General features: G+C 34.0%; 2 protein-coding genes across 4 annotated transcripts in view; one reads left to right on the top strand and one right to left on the bottom strand.

The window, feature by feature from the left end:
• The first annotated feature begins 2,586 nt into the window (after positions 1–2,586).
• Positions 2,587–12,477, top strand: LOC100179443 (transcription elongation regulator 1). 2 transcript variants are annotated; one of them, XM_026835635.1, is made up of 21 exons: positions 2,587–2,906; positions 3,349–3,603; positions 3,833–3,968; positions 4,400–4,441; positions 4,806–4,928; positions 5,090–5,161; positions 5,531–5,734; positions 6,127–6,161; positions 6,478–6,575; positions 7,056–7,204; positions 7,509–7,578; positions 7,783–7,894; positions 8,186–8,275; positions 8,843–8,961; positions 9,110–9,260; positions 10,081–10,242; positions 10,452–10,622; positions 10,820–10,920; positions 11,257–11,419; positions 11,702–11,802; positions 12,064–12,477. In XM_026835635.1, the coding sequence occupies exons 1-21, from the start codon at positions 2,661–2,663 to the stop codon at positions 12,266–12,268; spliced, it is 2,805 nt and encodes a 934-aa protein (XP_026691436.1). In that variant the 5' UTR covers positions 2,587–2,660; the 3' UTR covers positions 12,269–12,477. The 2 variants fall into 2 exon arrangements, with proteins under 2 accessions (XP_026691436.1, XP_026691437.1); XM_026835636.1 differs by lacking the exon at positions 4,400–4,441.
• Positions 12,478–12,672: 195 nt separating this feature from the next.
• Positions 12,673–17,863, bottom strand: part of LOC100177105 (E3 ubiquitin-protein transferase MAEA) — an 8,175-nt gene continuing 2,984 nt past the window's right edge. The window contains exons 3-10 of one of the 2 annotated variants that reach the window (XM_026835638.1): positions 17,800–17,844; positions 17,444–17,512; positions 16,756–16,890; positions 15,152–15,351; positions 14,774–14,831; positions 14,001–14,185; positions 13,575–13,764; positions 12,673–13,353 (exon numbers count right to left, since the gene is read on the bottom strand). In XM_026835638.1, the coding sequence (XP_026691439.1) occupies positions 13,258–13,353; positions 13,575–13,764; positions 14,001–14,185; positions 14,774–14,831; positions 15,152–15,351; positions 16,756–16,890; positions 17,444–17,512; positions 17,800–17,844 (978 nt within the window). In that variant the 3' untranslated portion in view covers positions 12,673–13,257. The remainder of the gene's footprint in view (positions 13,354–13,574; positions 13,765–14,000; positions 14,186–14,773; positions 14,832–15,151; positions 15,352–16,755; positions 16,891–17,443; positions 17,513–17,799; positions 17,845–17,863) is intronic. The other variant, XM_026835637.1, reaches the window with a different exon arrangement.

The raw sequence follows: 17,863 nt of genomic DNA, 5'->3' as shown, positions 1-17,863 counted from the left end.
TGTGGCTGTTCGGCTATTAGATCTTTTACCGTTTGGTATTAAAAAGGATGATCGTCAAATCATTCATAACAACGTTAGTAAGCAGCAGGGCTACGTCAGCAAACATCCGCAATGCATTACCCTCACCTCTTAATAAACGAATATACCGGATACATAAACGACTGGTAGAAAAAGCTACGCATACGAAATTTAATCTAGTATTCGTAAATCAGAACGAAATATCTGATGTACTATTTTTTAACCGAAACTAAGCACACATGGATCATGCAATATATATATATATAAATGCTCATATTTAGTCAGTTACGTGATTCACTCTGTAATTTCCTGGTACGCTCAATGTAATGACAGTCAGATCACCATTCTGTTTTTGGACGTTAGTCGACCATATACTCCAACCCCAAGAATGACTGGCAGAACGAAAACAAACCGAAACAACAGCGGTATTATAAGTTTGCTCTGCTCTACCAACCAAAGGATCAACTAGCCCACAATATACACACTCAGTTTTTACGGCGTACAGCTTATTTTTAATAGGAATGTATAAGAACGCCTCGAGCACTTAATTTCATAATTATAACTTAAACAACCTGATCCTGCCTTGCATGCTGTCCCTTTTAGCCGCAGTCAGGTAAGCCACTACCGCTAATTTTTTTAAACGTTTGACCCCTTTAAAATATTTCAACGCGTGTTGATACCTGCTGTTTATAGACTCGCCTGAACTGTGCATCCCCGTTATATACCTTTTTAAAGTTGGACGCTTTGAAAATCATGCTAACATCGATCGCTACAAAGACTGACTTGGCATGAGCGTCGAAACAGGAAGGCTCATGTTTCTAAGTGAAAACTTAAAACGTTATCGCTAATTCAACGCAGGTTTTACCCTCATTCATGAGCGGAAACAACGCCTTTCCCTAAATCGTGTAGGAATGTATGAGAAATAACCCACAGCTGATGTTGTCTTCGACTTGTTGCCTATAGAACGTTCCTTTTGGGCAGGTAGTGGTTAATACTGTGGGGTAAGCTGGGACACCTTTAGCACATAATATCATATTATCCTGATCGTATTTTGAACAATTAACAATGCTCTATATGTGAGTCGTATATGGAGAAACCTTTATAATTCTTTGAATATTCTTTGCTTACTACCGAATGAGATAAGAAAATATGAAAACGGTGTCCCATCTCCTTCACCCTACTATAGATCATTTTACGTCAAACAGTTCTTTTCTTTACCAATATCGTTTCGAAGCCAATTGGTAAGATTAATTACGTGAATGGGGCCTCGCACTAGTTAATTTCTCAGCGCATAAAACGCCTCATCTACAAAGCGAGTTTCCATAACGTTCCAGTTTAAATGCAGTTGGTTTCACCGTGGGTTACAAGTTCAAGGTTTCAATGAGATTGCTTGCAAGGCTTCAGTGACGTTTTATTTCGTTACATTAGTATTATGTTGTGTAGTATTATGTCATACTATTTACTATACGACATACCCTTTACTGCTGTACAGTGGTATTATTGCAGTACATTATATATAAAATAACGGTATACTAAAAGTGTTGTACCTTGCTTCTATTGTATTTTTAAAGTTTTCCTGTGATATACTATTAACCCAAACTTCTCCACGTGACCAACTGATGTATATTAAAACGACATATAGCGCGATTGGGACGCCCGGTCGTTGGTATATTGTGTGGTGAAAGTATCGTGGTACTATAACATGGCAAATTATCCTTTGATTGAAACAGGCGGAGCTATTGTTGGTTTTAACTCCTTGTAGTTGAACATCTAATATGATGTACATTGCAGAGGATTATTCTTAGGGGTTTAATCTATGTTTTTCTTAAAAGATGTTTCAATGAAAATGTCTGCGTTAATTAATTTTTAACTCCCCCTTTTGTATGACTGTGCTTTTGTTGCATGTTACACGGTTTTTTATGCACTCGTTGTACTGTTTGTTTCTGTCTTTTTATCTGTGTGTTATTTGTTTTCGTTACTATTTTTGTCTATTTGGTTTGTTTTGCCCTGTCCGGGTAAATTTAAAAATACCTGGATATACAGATAAAGATAGTATATCTTGTATATAGTAGGCTATATAGAGCGGCAACTTTAACGGCTGTTTTTATTACTTCGTATTGATGTCACCAACATAAAGCTTATACATACTCTATATGATTTTACCACAATGATTCTGCGCATACTTGTTATTAGAGATATTTAAAAACGTATTTTCGTGTATGTTTATATACGGACCCTGGTCTGTATTCATCATGTTATATTAGAACGTGTTCATTCATTAGAGCTCATCTCTCTTGTAATAAACAACATATTTCTATGATGAAAAAAAACAATGTTTTATGACGTCACAGCAAAATGGGACGCGAAAGATGTTGTTCATTTGTTTTAATGTGTAGTTTTAGAACTTTTTACACGTGCTGAAGATGTATTCTGCAGCGTAAGAGGTGTCGAGTGAGCTGTTGTTCCTATTTATAATATTGAAACGTTAAGTCTTATAATTCCACTCGTGGAATATAATTTTCTATTTAAACTATGCGCCTGAGTGGAAAAGGGATTTTAATTTCGTTTAAATTAACAAAATTGTTTAGGTATCGTTTTGTTATGCTTGTTCATTAAATTCGTAGCATTGCCATTGACACAATATGAATAATATGCGAGGTCCTTCAAACTTCGGACCTCCACCTAATGGAGGCCCCATGTTTGGTGGTGGGTTCCGTGGTCCCCCACCCGGCCCTGGAGGTTTTATGGGACCTGATAATGGCCCTGGGGGTCAACCAGGCCCTAGGGGCATGAGGGGTCCACCACCATTTGGAGGTCAATTTGATAATTTTCGCCCCCCTCTTAACCAAGGCCAGGGGATGATGGGTCCAGACATGAACATGCATGGGGTAAGTTGGGTTATCGGTGCTAGTGAAGAGTCTCCCCCCTTATTTGCTAACCACTAACCCCCTAACCATCAACACTAAAGGACCTAACCCCTTAACCTAGGGATTAGGGGTTAGTGGTTAGCAAATACGGTGTGGGGGGGAAGATTCTTCACTAGTACCGGGTTATCATATTTACATTTTTTTAGCTTCCAAAAAATACTATTTAAAGCTTTTAATCATCTACTTCTATAGTTGCAACCTTTAGTTTAATGCTATCATATTTGCAATGTTGTTGAACCTTTTTAATTTTTATTATTACTTGTCGAATGTAAATTAAATACAACGCATCTCCTTTTTAACTTTGATTGTGATTATAATATTATGTGAAACAATTTTACCATAAAAATATTAAATTTCTTATACATCTGAATGGATCTGATACGCCATACTTTATTTATTACAGAATCACCCACCGATGGGTCCAGGTGGTTTTGGCCCCCCTGGTAACATGCAAGGTCCTATGGGGCCGGGTGGTCCAATGCAAGACCACATGGTCCCCCCTCCCCCTCAAAATGCCCCCAATATTGACCCAAACAAAGAAATCTGGGTGGAAACACTCTCTGACGAGGGCAAGATTTATTACTACAATGCAAAAACTCGACAATCAGTTTGGAAAAAACCATCGGATGAAAACGTTCAAATTATTAAACAAAATGAGGTAAGGTCGTAACTCCTTATCTGCTGCTTTGTTTCTTGAATAAATAGTTTAAACCCTTCATACACTATAACACTTCAGAAAGTAGGAATTAAAAAAAACATCAAGATTTCTGTTAGACGAAGTAAAAATAATAGATGGTGACGTTGGTCTATATATAAACAATGAATGTTAATTAAAACTTTCCATGCTTTGTCATAATAATGAGTCGATAACTTATTTGCATATTTAGGTTCAGTCTCTTGCCAATCCAAATTTCTCAGCATTTCCAGCAAAGAATGAACGAACACAGGGTAATAATAAACAAGGAAAGAGTTACAATGAACAAATCAATGATGAAAATCAAACAGAAAGCTCAAACCAAGCAGGTAATAAAATGGACGCCAAACCTGGGGTGGCAGGGTATGCAGGCCCACCCTGAAATTTTCTGCACTGCATTAATCTGTAAACATTAGCATCACATTTGTTTTAAAAGAATGCACTTCTAACTATCCCTGCCTTTTCTACTTTCTAAAAAGTAAAGGTGATAAATACTATACAGTCTTACTTTAGTTGTTTTGTAGTTTACTGCCCTAAACATATTGTGCAGTGGTAACCAACATAAGGTATTTAACATAGAGTGATATTCTAATATTTATGTATTGTATAATTCCATTTTTAAGTACTATTAAAGTTAAGTGTGACCATGGAAAAGTACTCAGTCCAATGTTATACTATACAAGTCTGACAGTGGGAAATTTAGTCATTTACTATTGTGTAATGTTTTGTATACCATAACTTATTTTATTTTTATACTTAGATAATAAAATGAATGAAGAGAAAGATGGAAATAATGATGAAAGTAAGTTTAAATGCATTTTCTGCATGAAAATCTGTAATAGTTTAGAATGGTATAAGCATAAGCAGTCTTTAGTTATCATGCTTTTATGTCTAATTTGATTTTTTTTGCTTATTTCTAGAGGTAATACTAAAGAATATTCCTACGAACCTGCTTAGAGGAATTGTGTCTTGTGTGAATGTATACACAGGCTCCAATTTGTTGTAAACACAGGGACAGGGATAGTTAGATGCGCATTCCTATAAAACAAATCCAACTTATTGGTGAAAATGTTTACTGAAAAAAAAGGCTGTGCACCAAAATCCAGTGTAGGGCTGCATACCCTGCCACTGCAGGTTAATGGCTAAGATTGTAAATGAATTATTAGGTAAGGAAGAGAATGAAGATGGCGAAGTCGTCAACGAACAGATGATGCAGAATCCTCCATTTGTGGGAGGAGGAGGGGAGATCATCAATGGAGCTCCTATCCGGATGATGGTGTCAGGATCTGGTAAGTAATCACTTCATTGAACAATGTTTTATTTCGTTGTTTGTTTTTTATTAGTGATATTATCTATTAGTGATTAATTTCGCTCAAAAAAATTTGGAACAAGCAGTTTTTTCGAAATGGTATTTAATTTTTGTTTGTAATTGTACAACTTTGGTTTAAAGGTCCAATGCCAGGAATGCCAATGCAAAGAGGAGTTGTTCCTTTAATGATGCCAATGCGACCCATGGTACCAGGTGTGCTGTTTTTAATAATAAACAAGAGCTATCTTCTTTAATCCATCAATTTGAATACAGCATTACCAAAAGCCCACACTTTATTAGTAATTTATTTTCAAACATTTGTAACTTGAAATAAAAAACGAATAATTTGTAATTGAGATTATAATTACTTTTATATTACTATTAGACAATCATTACATATGAATAATGTTTACTAAACATAAAGCACCATCCCAAGCACTGGCAGATCTAGATAAGAAGGTTTGGTCTTAGAACACCCTCTTTGGAAAATTTATATCTATTCTCAGCACTAAGCAAAAATCGACCAACATCAAAGCAGCGATCAACTTTAGTTGATAAAAATTAAAATTCTGAGTCTTCCAGGTATGATGCCTCGAATGGGACTTCCACCAAACATCATGCCGCATCCAATGATGACGGGGCCTCCAGGGATAATTCCATTAGGTGGGGTTGTGGAGTGGCGGGAGCACACTGCACCTGACGGCCGAGTTTATTTCTACAACATGCGAACCATGGAAACAAGGTGGGAACGCCCTAAGGAGCTGGAGATGAATAATGAAATGAATGGTGGGTGGGTTTCAATTGAGTGTAACTTACTTTATCCTCATGTGAATGGAAAACGACAGTTAACACAGGTGTTTATACACCATGTGCCATATTACTAGTTATAATGTATGTTACTTTTTGGATATTTATATTATCTTTAGATTTCGTTTTTTATATGTATGGCTGATAATTTGGACAACCCATTAGTGACCACTGGGTTTAAGCAATTGCCGTTAAGTGTCTTGCCCAAGAACACATGCGCCCACAAAGGTAGCAGTGACGAGCCTTGAACTCATTAACTCTGGATTAGAGGCAGGCTCACTTACTACTTTGCCACAGCGTCGAATAATATGGTTGCTTCTATTTATTGTTTAGTGATTTGGTCACTTTTAAATATTTGTTTTTGGTTTCAGATGGAAATATAGAGGAAAAAATGGTTACTTCTAAAGTAAGTACAAATCAAATTTATTAAACTTTTCTTTTTTTTATGTTGTTTTTGTTTACTTAACTGTTGTATTCCTCTGTTATGGTGTAATTTATATACAGTAGGATGGGGGAAGATGGGACACTTTTTAACTCTATTTTCTCGTCCCATTTAGTAGTAAACAAAGAACGTTCAAAGAACTATGAAACTATGTTCTTTGTTAATTGTTTAAAACACGATCAGGATATCTGGATATTATGTGCTAAAGGTGTCCCATCTTCCCCCACCCTACCATACCAAAGCTGACAAATGCAGTGATTGAATATGCGATTTGTTGCAGGATAATTTTGAAGTAAAGAAAAGTGAATTGACCGACGAACAAAAAGCGAAGCAACAACAACGACCAGTGGCAACGAAACCAGTGCCTGGCACACCATGGTTAGTATTTCAATGTATGTTGCGCAATCACATGCTCGCATAACAAAATACCAGATACTTCCTTTTACACATTTCTGTAAGGGTTAGTAGTTGGAAATGAGAGCATTGAGGATATTGTATTTGTATGTATATTTATCCCAGTAACTCCAGTATCCAATGGTTCCCCAACCTTTCTTTTCATTATATTAAAGCCCTTGCCCTCTTCTATTGATAAGGTGGCAGCTTAAACATCTGGCGAGGTTCATGCAGTAACACCTAGGGTTTTGGGGTTATGAGCCAACTCTGTTTTAAGTCCCAAAGCACCACGCTTCAGGAAGAAAAACCTCACCTACAGAAAATAGAATCTCCAATATTATGCTTGGTCAATGTTTTCAAATCTTTGCAACCCTATTTACCTAATTTTAGTCTTTATTTAGTCAGTGTTTTAATGCAAAGCGAGTACAAGCATTAACATACATTTCTTCCAATCTTAATACAAAGGTGTGTTGTATGGACGGGAGATGAAAAAGTTTTCTTTTTTAACCCAACGACAAAACTTTCTTTGTGGGAGAAACCGAGCGATCTGATTGGTCGATTAGACGTTGACCGAATTCTTGCCGACCCTCCTCATAAACGAAAACTTGAAGAAGGTAAAAAGGTTTTTTTTTATTTTCCTGTTTTTGTAGTTATAATATTTTTATAGTATTCTGATTTTATATATATGTTTTTTCTTTGTTAAAGTTGGACAATGTGACCGTATATGTGTTAAAGTGGTTATAATATTTTTATTGTATTTTAATTTATATACGTGTTAAAGTGGGACAATGTGAACAACAAAAACATAATTTTTAACGATATATTATGAAAAATTAGATTCTATGCAAATAGTACATCGTTAAAACATCATTCATTTTCTGCATCAATGTCCAACCAACGATCTATCTTCTATTCCAGAAACCTCTGACCCCGTAACTTTAAGCCAAGAAGCAAATTCTGACCAACCTCAGCTCAAAAAGAAGAAAACGTAAGTGGAAACCTGTCGTCAAATGTGTTACTGACCTTTATGTCTGTTTTTTTTGTGTAATTTTGTGTAATTTAAATCTGTAAGAGTGTAAAATTTTTCATTAATGTTGTGGTTATTGTAATTCTTAGACCTACTTGAAATCGTGTGTAGTACTTGCCTATGAGTATGCGGCTTCAGTTTTTCAAGTTTTTTTATCCATCACAGGGATGAAGAGAAGAAGATGACGGAAGCAGAGAAACTAGCCGAGGAAGAGCGTGCTGCTCAACCACTTGAGGTCAGAACAGAGCAGTTTCGTCAGATGCTGCAGGAACGACAGGTGAGTTTTACTTCTTGAAAAAAAAAGTTTTTTTCTATTTTAGGTTGGAAACCTTACACTGTTTGAGGTGTTTATACTGATTTATTAATATAGTCCTCTGGTCTATGAAGTAAAAGAACATGTCTATGTAGTAAAATTGATGTATTATACCATGTATAACAAGTGTTATACCATTTATAACATGTTTTAACAGCTTATGCATTAGTCAAGGGAATTTTAGAGTTTAACACACAATGCACACTATTTAAATTTTCAACTAATAATTAAATCTCTGTAATTTTTGCCCCACAGGTGTCTGCATTCTCAACATGGGAAAAAGAACTTCACAAAATTGTATTTGATCCACGCCACACACTCCTTAATGCAAAGGAGAGAAAAACGGTATTGAAGCCATGTCCCTCTTTCTTATCTAACTTATATGGTTGGTAACTTGCTTTATGTTGTTAAAAGTGTAATGTTAATTCAATCTGAAGTGTTATGGGAATTCTGTGTTATACGGGTGAGATCATACTAAAATACAGGTTGCAGATCTTTAAGTTTGTCATAGAAATAGGTTCCAAGTTTTTTGCATTAAAATTAAGAGTTAGATATTCCTAAGGTAAGCAGAGGCAAATGTTTTAAAATGTTTTGTTTTTTTTAAAACACTTTACAAAATTAAGCTTGTTTTTTCAAGTAGAAGCTATATTGTGTTGATTTTGCATATGCAGAAAATCAATTGAGTGTTAATGTTTTTCTGTTCAGCTGTTACCATTTTATTGAATATAAATATATGATATTTTTAGATGTTAACATTTTCTGCTGTAATTTAATTTTAAAACATGTACGAGTGTTAAAATAAATAAAAAATGTAATCCGAATATTGGTATATTAAAAAAAAGTTAATAAAAACAATGTTGTATATTAATAAAATAATGTTTTAAATTAAAAAACTATTTCATGTTGTTTCAGGTGTTTGATGAGTATGTTAAAATTCGAGCAGAAGAAGAGAGAAAAGAGAAGAAGGCATGGTTGTTAAAAGCGAGAGAGAACTTTAAAGAGCTTGTGCATGAAGTTAATCCCAACAGCAAGTAAGTTTTTTTTTTAATTTTAAAACAATAAATGTTTAAATTTTTTTGTTAAATTTCTACCTTTTTTTAACCTTTTTATTTTTTAAAGTTTTGTAAGCTGCAATTTTTTTTAAAATTTTTTTGTAAATTTTGTTTTTTGATGTTTTAGGATGAGCTTCAGCGAGTTTGCTGCAAAGAATTCAAAAGATCCTCGTTTCCGAGGGATCGACAAGATGCGGGAGCGGGAGTCTCTCTTCAATGAGTGTGCGCAGTCGGCTAAGAAGAAGAAAGAACAAGAAAGCAGAAGCAAAGCTGATAAAGTATGAGCCTGATCGTTCTTTTGCTGTTAAAATAATCCCATCAATTGTACCTGCTGCTGGTTGCAGTACCATTGCTCTATGCCACTTACTCCATAAACCAGACAACTGTATATGTAAAGCATAGGCCATGGGTCTTGGGAACATATTTGATGTTATTAGATATTTTCCAACCTGGCAAAACAGCTAGTTTGCCCTTTCTAGTAATGAAAAATTCTGAGATATTTTTTGTTTTAAAATCTGTTTGTCTGCACAGTGTCTCTAGCTTCGTTGTAACTAAGCCTAAACTAATGTGGAGCAACTGTTGTATAATTCTCACTGTTTTCTTGCCCAAGCTTTTAGCCCGACGAGGATTACGGTATCGTATAACAGTTGTGTCCGTGCTATGGAAGTGAGCAGGTGCATCGCAATAGACACGAATAATTTGAGGTAGAATTATAAACTTTTTTTTCGACCGAACGCTATCACTATCACTAGGCGGCAGTGTGGAGCAAAGCTCTAAAGGTTTTGGGATTTCTTGTCAATTTTTTTTTAAACGCTTTTTGCGCTTGTGTTTTTAAAAGCTCTCTTTTTAAAGGGTGGTAAGTTGGCAGGCGGTTATGGACATCACTTAAGGATATCAAAGCTAGAATAAAGTTATATAATAAAAAAATAAAATTAAATTATTTTGGTAAATATGAAAAACGTAACCAGAAAAGTAACAAACACAATTAATTCTACTAAACAAAAGTATTCATTTATGTAAAAAAAATATAAAATCTGGATCATTCTCAAAATGCTGTATAATTTTATTGCCTGCTAAAACCGCCCTGTTCTTATACAGATTAAAAAAGACTACTTTGCTTTGATGGAGGAAAATAAAGTAGAGAAATACTCACGCTGGTCTAAAGCGAAGTCTAAGCTGTCCAGTGATGCCAGATTTAATGCTGTGGAATCCTCTTACCAACGTGAACAATGGTGGGAGGAATATGCACGGCAACACAGTGTGAGTTAAATGTAAAAATTAGTGAAAATATTATCTAGGTCTGTCATAATATTAAAATCTTTTTATAACCAAGTATAACCAAGTATTTTTTGTATGAGTTAAACTTATAATGTGGTCAGATCATGATATATATGGAGTCTATTTTTGTCAACTTTGAATTCCAACTTTGAGTTTCAACTTTTTAGTCAATTCCCTCCTCTGTTAAAAAGGTTGAAGATGAGGAAGCAGGGAGGAAGAGAAGAGCGGAGGAGAGTTTGAAGGCTCGAGCTGAAGAGGTGGAGAGAGAGAAGGCTGAGAGAACGAGAGAAATTGACTCGGAACGACAGAAACATCGACTTGATGAAGCTGTGCAACATTTTAAAGCATTGCTGGCAGATATGGTGGGTGTGGCAATCGTTGCTTAGACTGATATTATTGTGATATTAATCGGTAGTATAACATTGTATTTTATAGTTACATGTGTGCAAAACGTTTTATTCTAGTTTGTAAAAAACTTTTTTTAGTGATGTTTGAAAGTATAGTATTGTTTTTGTTTTAAATATTTTTTTGATTTTTGATGTTTTTAAATACTTTCCAGGTGCGCAACACTGATCTATCTTGGTCAGAAACTCGGCGGATTCTTCGTAAAGACGGAAGATGGGAGCTCGCTGCTTTACTTTCCAAGGAGGACAAAGAAAAGTAAATTAAATGTGTAAAGTTTTAATTGCAACATATTATACTTGTGAATGCTTTTTTACTGAAAAAGCTCAATGGAAGTTTGTTTATCTATGCAGCTAGAACAGAAGTTTTTCTCTGGATCTTTTGTAATTTAAACTATGATAAGTTAACAATCCCCTAAAATTATAGTTCTTTAAAATTACTTTTTTTTTCCTAAAACTAGTGTTGTTTAAAAACTCCCTAAAAAATATAGTCCAAAAAGTATAGTTCTATTATAACTTAGTTTTACAACTCCAAAGACTTAGAAAAGCAATAAAGATAAAGATTTTGACCACTAATTTATCCTACTCCTCCCAGATACTTCATGAACCACATTGACAACCTTCACAAGAAGAAGAGGAGCATCTTCAAGACACTGCTGGAGGAAACTGGGAAGATCACGGTCACTACCAAGTGGAAAGAAGCCAGGAAACTTGTCAAACATGATCCGAGGTTTGCAAAGTTCTCGTCAAGTGACAGGGTAAGTTATATATGATTTCTATTCAAGTGAAAAGGAGTTTTCTATTCAATAAAAAAATTCTGTTTAAGTAAAAAGGAGTTGTCTATTTATTTTTCTTTTTTCTTTTTTTTTTCTAACAAAAGTTAATATTAATAATTTTGGGTTTTGTTTGATTAGTTTTTCATCTTCTGAACAAAGTTTATACATGACTGACTATTACACAATATTGTGCTCATTGCATAATATTGTGTAATAGTCAGTCATGCCTTGGATTTTGCATGATATATGTTTAAATGTGTACAGAAACGTGAAAGAGAATTTGAAGATTACATTAAAGAGTTGGTAAATGAAGCAAAGTTTGAATTCCGTGATTTACTACGTGAATGTAAGCTTATCACACACAAGTAAGTTTTGATTGCCTGATAGTATCTACAAGTTAAATTTAATTTTAATAGCATTACTATAATGCAACTTTAAAATATCAGTTTCATGTTTTACTGTAACAAATTCCTAAATCTGAATTAAAATTTTTTGAACAAGAGACTTTGATGCCATTTAGGCAAAAAATGCAATCAGTTAAATTTTTGTCTGTTACATTTTCAAAACACCAGGTTCTCTCATGTTCTACTGTTTAAAGCCCTACTAACAACTGGAACTTTTTCCAGAACAAAAGAAAATATTCGTTCAAATTCTCAGTCAATGAAGGAAATAATTTCTTTTCTTGAGAACGACAAACGTTATTTGAATTTGGAATCAATCGAGCGCGAACGAGATGATTTGCTGAAGACTTATATCGATGATCTTCACCGTCGAGGTCCACCCCCACCACCTACGGCAACTGAGCCGAGCAGAAGGGACCATATAAAGTGATCACATGGTCTGTCATGGTTCAATGAGCAAAGGTTTTCCGTTCTCTTAATGTTGAGCATTTTAGCAATTTTAGCAACTTGGATGTCTGCTGAAGTTTTCAAGTTCGGATTCTTTTTATCCTGCAACACAAACTGAATTGGGAATCTGACCTGTAAAGGCTCTTGTTCACTTTGTGTATGTCTAATAAAACTAGTTCTACAAAACTGCAATTAGAGCTTCTTACAGTCATAACAGAATTTTTAAGTTAGAATTCTTACAGTTTTTATCTTGCAACACAAATTAAATGGCCAATCTGACCTGCAAGTACTCTCATTCACTTTGAAAATTGATAGGCTGTTTTGAATAAAACTAGTTCTACAACCCTGCAGTCAATGCTTCTTACAGTTCTAATGGAATGTCATTATCTTAACATCAAGAATTTATTAAAACAGAACTGTTGCAATGAGGTGACATAGACAAGATTTGGTTGCAATTTCAGTTACCTCAAAATAAGAGCAAGATTTATACGATATACGTATGATTAGGTTTTGTTATTTTGGAAGTTAAGTCAATATAGTTGACAGTGGCAGGAACTTGTTTTGCGTCAAAAGCACAGATTCCAATTTTTAGAGCTAGTAACAGACAACATTGGAATATTTGTATTTATGTATGTAACAATCACATAAATCCTTTTTTATAATAAACAAGTGTGAATAAGACTTTCCACAAAAGTGCTTTATAACTCCAGAACTATATTAACAGTATGAAACCCATATGTTTTTGTCAGGAACCTTTTAACGTCAAATGTTTTTATGAATGCAAGCACCAGTTTTTCATAGGAATTGTCTTTTCATAAGCAAGGCAGTATTTCCCATACTGAAGGTTTTGTGGTAATACAGAACATGAACAATTTGTTCACAATTCATCTGATGCATTAGCGAAAAATAAAGCACAAGATATGTTTTTATACTGGAAGCTGTTTCTGTGCTCTCGTGCACAGATTTGCGCAATCACATGACATAGATCTTTTCAGCGTCAGATAAATTGAATTCTTCGTTGGTTTTTGGGCATTTTACGCGACCGTTGACAGCAATCTGTGCCAACCCCTGTTAAAAATACAAATTTAAAGGATTAAATTTATTTCTGTACTTGGAAAATTTTTTTGCAGATTTCAAGGGTTAAGTTCATTTTTGTACTTGGAAAAAATTCTTTTCAATAGTTAGTACAGTCGAAAAAATACTTCACAACAGTTGGTATCATAACAAAAAGAATCTTAGAGAGCTTGTCAAACCAAATTTATTCTGTAAACTAGATATATTTAATTTACCCTTTCACCATAAACGCGACCATTTGGAAGCATCATGGGATGATTGTTTTCATTCATGAGTTTTCCCGTGATGGAGCATATGAGTCGTGATTGTGCACAGTAAGCAAATGGAAGAGGTTTTGCAAGTTCATTGAAGATAGGTGAACATACTGGACAGTCAGTGGATTTTGTGCACTCGTTGTAGCATTGACTGTAACAGTATGGTTAAGGAATTGAAAAGGACAGTAATGCAAGTTTTAAAACTGATATACAATTTTAGAGATTATTTACATCCTATGTATATTGCCAAAAAGTGTTAAGTTATCTACTACATTTATAACTGTAAAAATCCTTTTTAAATTTTATCATGAAACAACCTACTGGGAATACAGAAGTCCATTTATTGATTATTGAAAAATACAGTAAATTGAATCTTGTAAAGGATACTGTGTTTTCAGGCTTGCAAGTCCAGCTTGTAACGTAACTTTAAAAACAGATAAATCTCCCAGTTGGTGCAGACGATAATTTTCGTATCGAAACTGCTCCTTAATTTGTTGCCACCGTGTGGCAGAGAAAAGATCTTTGTAGGGAGATACCGGCGTGTCGTGGTGAAATGCAAGCAAACCCATTGCCTGTAATGTTCAGAATCTTAAAATATTTCAATAACAGGACAAAAACAATGTATGATGCGATACCCTTAAAGCTATTTTGGTAAACAAATGGTAGGGTGGGGAAAGATGGGACACCTTTAGCACATAATATCCAAATATCTTAATCGTGTTTTAAACAATTAACAATGATCTATGGGAGCCGTAAGGATACGGTTTTGTAATTCTTTGAATGTTCTTTGTTTACTACCAAATGGGACGAGAAAATAAATGAAAAGGTGTCCCATCTTCTCCCACCCTACTATATGTTTTAAAGTGTAAAATTTAAACTGATTGGTTAATGCGAAGACAGCCAATTTTAAACAGTTTGTTTACAAAATATCTCAGTATCAAACAAAGAGATAAGTGACAACAGAAAAAGGTTTCTGTTAGAATCATATTTTCTTAGTATAGTTTCTGTTCAATATGTATAAGAATCTATAAATACTAAAAAGGCTTGCCAAAGACCTGGGATATATGCCTGAGTTGGCTCATTACTTAGTATACCAAATATGCCTATCTATTTGCATTGTTTATATTATTAACATGGTAAAACATATTGATATAACATACCTGTTTCACTTCTGCTAACTGCGCACCTTCTGCAGTGTTTAAGTATTTTCGAGCATGGCTGTGAAAGAATAACAAGTAAAGAATCGGTTTAGCAGTAATAGATTGGGCATAAGTATAAAAAGGGGTGGAAATAATATAGTATTAGTAATAGTATACAACATACAATTCATTTAGTTATTCAGCAGTTCCTCCTACTGTTTAAATATAACATATAAACTAGGTCAGCATACAAAGTGGGTCGTTAAACATATACAACTTAATAACAGTACAACCGTATGTGCATTTACAACGTAATGTGTAATAGTAAAATGCAAGAAAGAACCATAAACATCAAAATGGTCACCACCTAGCTATAAATATATATATAACAAAAGTTACCAGACAGCTTCCAGCCTTTGATTTTTCCTCACAAGTTCAATGAACTGTTGTAGATGTACGCTGAATTCTAGTGGACTTTTTAGCTTCCGAAGCCGCGACCTATTGTCGTGGCACCAAGCCAGGCAAGTTTCACACTCCTTCCTCTCCAGTGACTGCTCCACTTCCCATGCAGTTATAAATACATCCGTATTGACCAGATCCTAACAAACAAGGTTTCGAAATAAGTTTTGTATTTTTCTCTGGTTATACCACCATATAAGCTTATTTTCTTCCAATTAAATGAAAATATGTTTCAACAAACTGAAAGCGTGTGTTAACGACTGTTGTTTTGTCCCTATATCCTGTATTTTCGTTTAAAATATTATTAAATCTTCGCTACCCTAATTGAATAGACAAATAAAGCTAATGCATTATTATTTATTATTATAACTGAGTAATATGCCCTGATAGTGATGTCTACATTTATATTTCCAAATGTATGCTTTTTAGAATAAAAATAAAATTTAATGATTACTTACAGTGCCTTTTAAATATGACTGTTTAAGGTAATTCAACAGGTTCACACAGCAATTTATGGGTTAGTGGTTTCATATATACTTTAAGCTGCAAGAACATTTTAATACAACAAAATGTGTTTAGTTAAAACAACAAAATCCAGGCCAGATCTAAAACCACCTAACCAGCATACTTTCAATGCACCAGTGATTTCAGATTGTACTGTCGATAATTAATCTCAACTATAAACAAAACTAACAAATGGAACATACAGATTGAATTGCTTTAAATATTACTATGTGGATGTTTAACTGGCGGTGTTGCTGTATCATGTTCAAGATATATTGGTAAATAAATAAATATTATGAACATATTACATATCAGTATACCAATATGCTATTTTTCACCATTTTAAATTTATAATAGGGCTATGCGTTTCCGCAGATCTGTCCAAACTTTTAATTTGTAAATTCCCAAAAAAGACTTACTCTTTTTGAATTTACAAAACAATAGAAAGCTATCTCTATTAGGATATACGAGAACAATTGAGTTAACGAAGCGTATATTCATAATTTATGATTGAAAATGAACCGTAACAACACAGTATATTTGCCAACCATTATAATATTGTATATTGGTGGATTACAATGTAAACAAACACTGACGACATGCAGTTTTACGTTAATAATTGTGCTATAATATATAGTAACATAATACCTTTGTTTGTGTATCTTAAATGGTAAGACAACTTGGCAAACCAAAGCAAGAAAATGTCAGTATATACATACTATATATAAAACTTAAAATGTTAGTATAAAAAGAAAATGTCAGTATTCATATATAAACTTTATGTAACATAACATAACTTAAAGGAGAATAATAACTTGTATTGTCTCTTAAGTAAGGTAAAGATTATGAAATGAAAAATATTAAAAAACACAGACTGTGATAAAATGACACCCGCTTAAACACGTTTAGGGTTAAAAACATATATGTAGTTAAAAAAGTTTGGTTGTTACACCGAGCAGAAAAACAACCAGCCATTTATATTTAATTGGATCCAATTTTAACCTAATTGGGGGAAAAGTTTGCATAACATGGATTGTTACCTTTATATTTGATTCCTCTGCAAGTTTCAGTGCACTGTCATAAAACCCACACCTCAGCAGATGGTCGACTACCATTCGATCAAAACGAGTTTTCTTCCATTGAGCAACAACAGAGGGTATGGGACTTGCATGCTCCTGTTAAGTGACATTGGAAATTGACATAGTGGACAAAGCGGACATAGTGGACATAGCGGACATAGTGGACATAGCGGACATAGTGGACAAAGCGAACATAGTGGACATAGCGGACATAGTGGACATAGTGGACATAGTGGACATAGTGGACATAGCGGACATAGCGGACATAGTGGACATAGTGGACATAGCGGACATAGTGGACATAGTGGACATAGCGGACATAACGGACATACTGAATATTGTGAACATAGCGGACATACTGGACATGCACCAATTAAAGGAACCGGTCAAATGATGAGAATTGAATAATAAAGAATTTTACAAACTAAAAAAGAACTGCAAATACAAAAACAGAACACAGTCAATATAAGATCAATAACTTTCTAAAATTTTAATGATATTTAGTCTAAAAAAATATTTTGTAACACTATAAAACAATTTCCTATAAAATAGTATCTAAGTTTAACTAACTACAAAAAGTAACTCATGCTAAATTACTTTAAAGGAAAGTCATAGATATATACTTAGTATTTCAGTTTGGTTGGCTTACTTTTAAATGCTCTACCCTTCGTTTACAAAGTTTTGCGCTTGCCTCTTCCAGTTCTATTGCATCTACTGCCTGTAAGTTAAAGAATCAGAACGTGATTAATTCTATTCATTTTATTCGTATATTTCTTCGCACAGTTTATAATCACTTCATAATAAGGTAAATCAACAGGTCAATTATTTGTGATTTTTTTTCGTAAAACATCACTAAAGTCACTCATTTATTTTTCTATTTAAATTTCTTTTCAAAAATCAAATTAGATAAGGCAACAAAGAGAATTAGCAACAAAACAGATTTTAAAACATGACATGGATAAAAAACTACTTAATCAATTAAAACACTCGTCATGCTAATTTCACCTTTCGTTTCATTGACTGCAACTTCTCAATTACTCCATCGAGCATTTTCATCACGTTTTCATTG

This window comes from Ciona intestinalis, chromosome 8, assembly GCF_000224145.3.
Source record: "Ciona intestinalis chromosome 8, KH, whole genome shotgun sequence".
In the NCBI taxonomy this organism is placed as follows: Eukaryota; Metazoa; Chordata; class Ascidiacea; order Phlebobranchia; family Cionidae; genus Ciona; species Ciona intestinalis.
The sequence above is the reverse complement of the archived record's forward strand: the minus strand, read 5'-3'. Positions and strand labels throughout refer to the sequence as shown.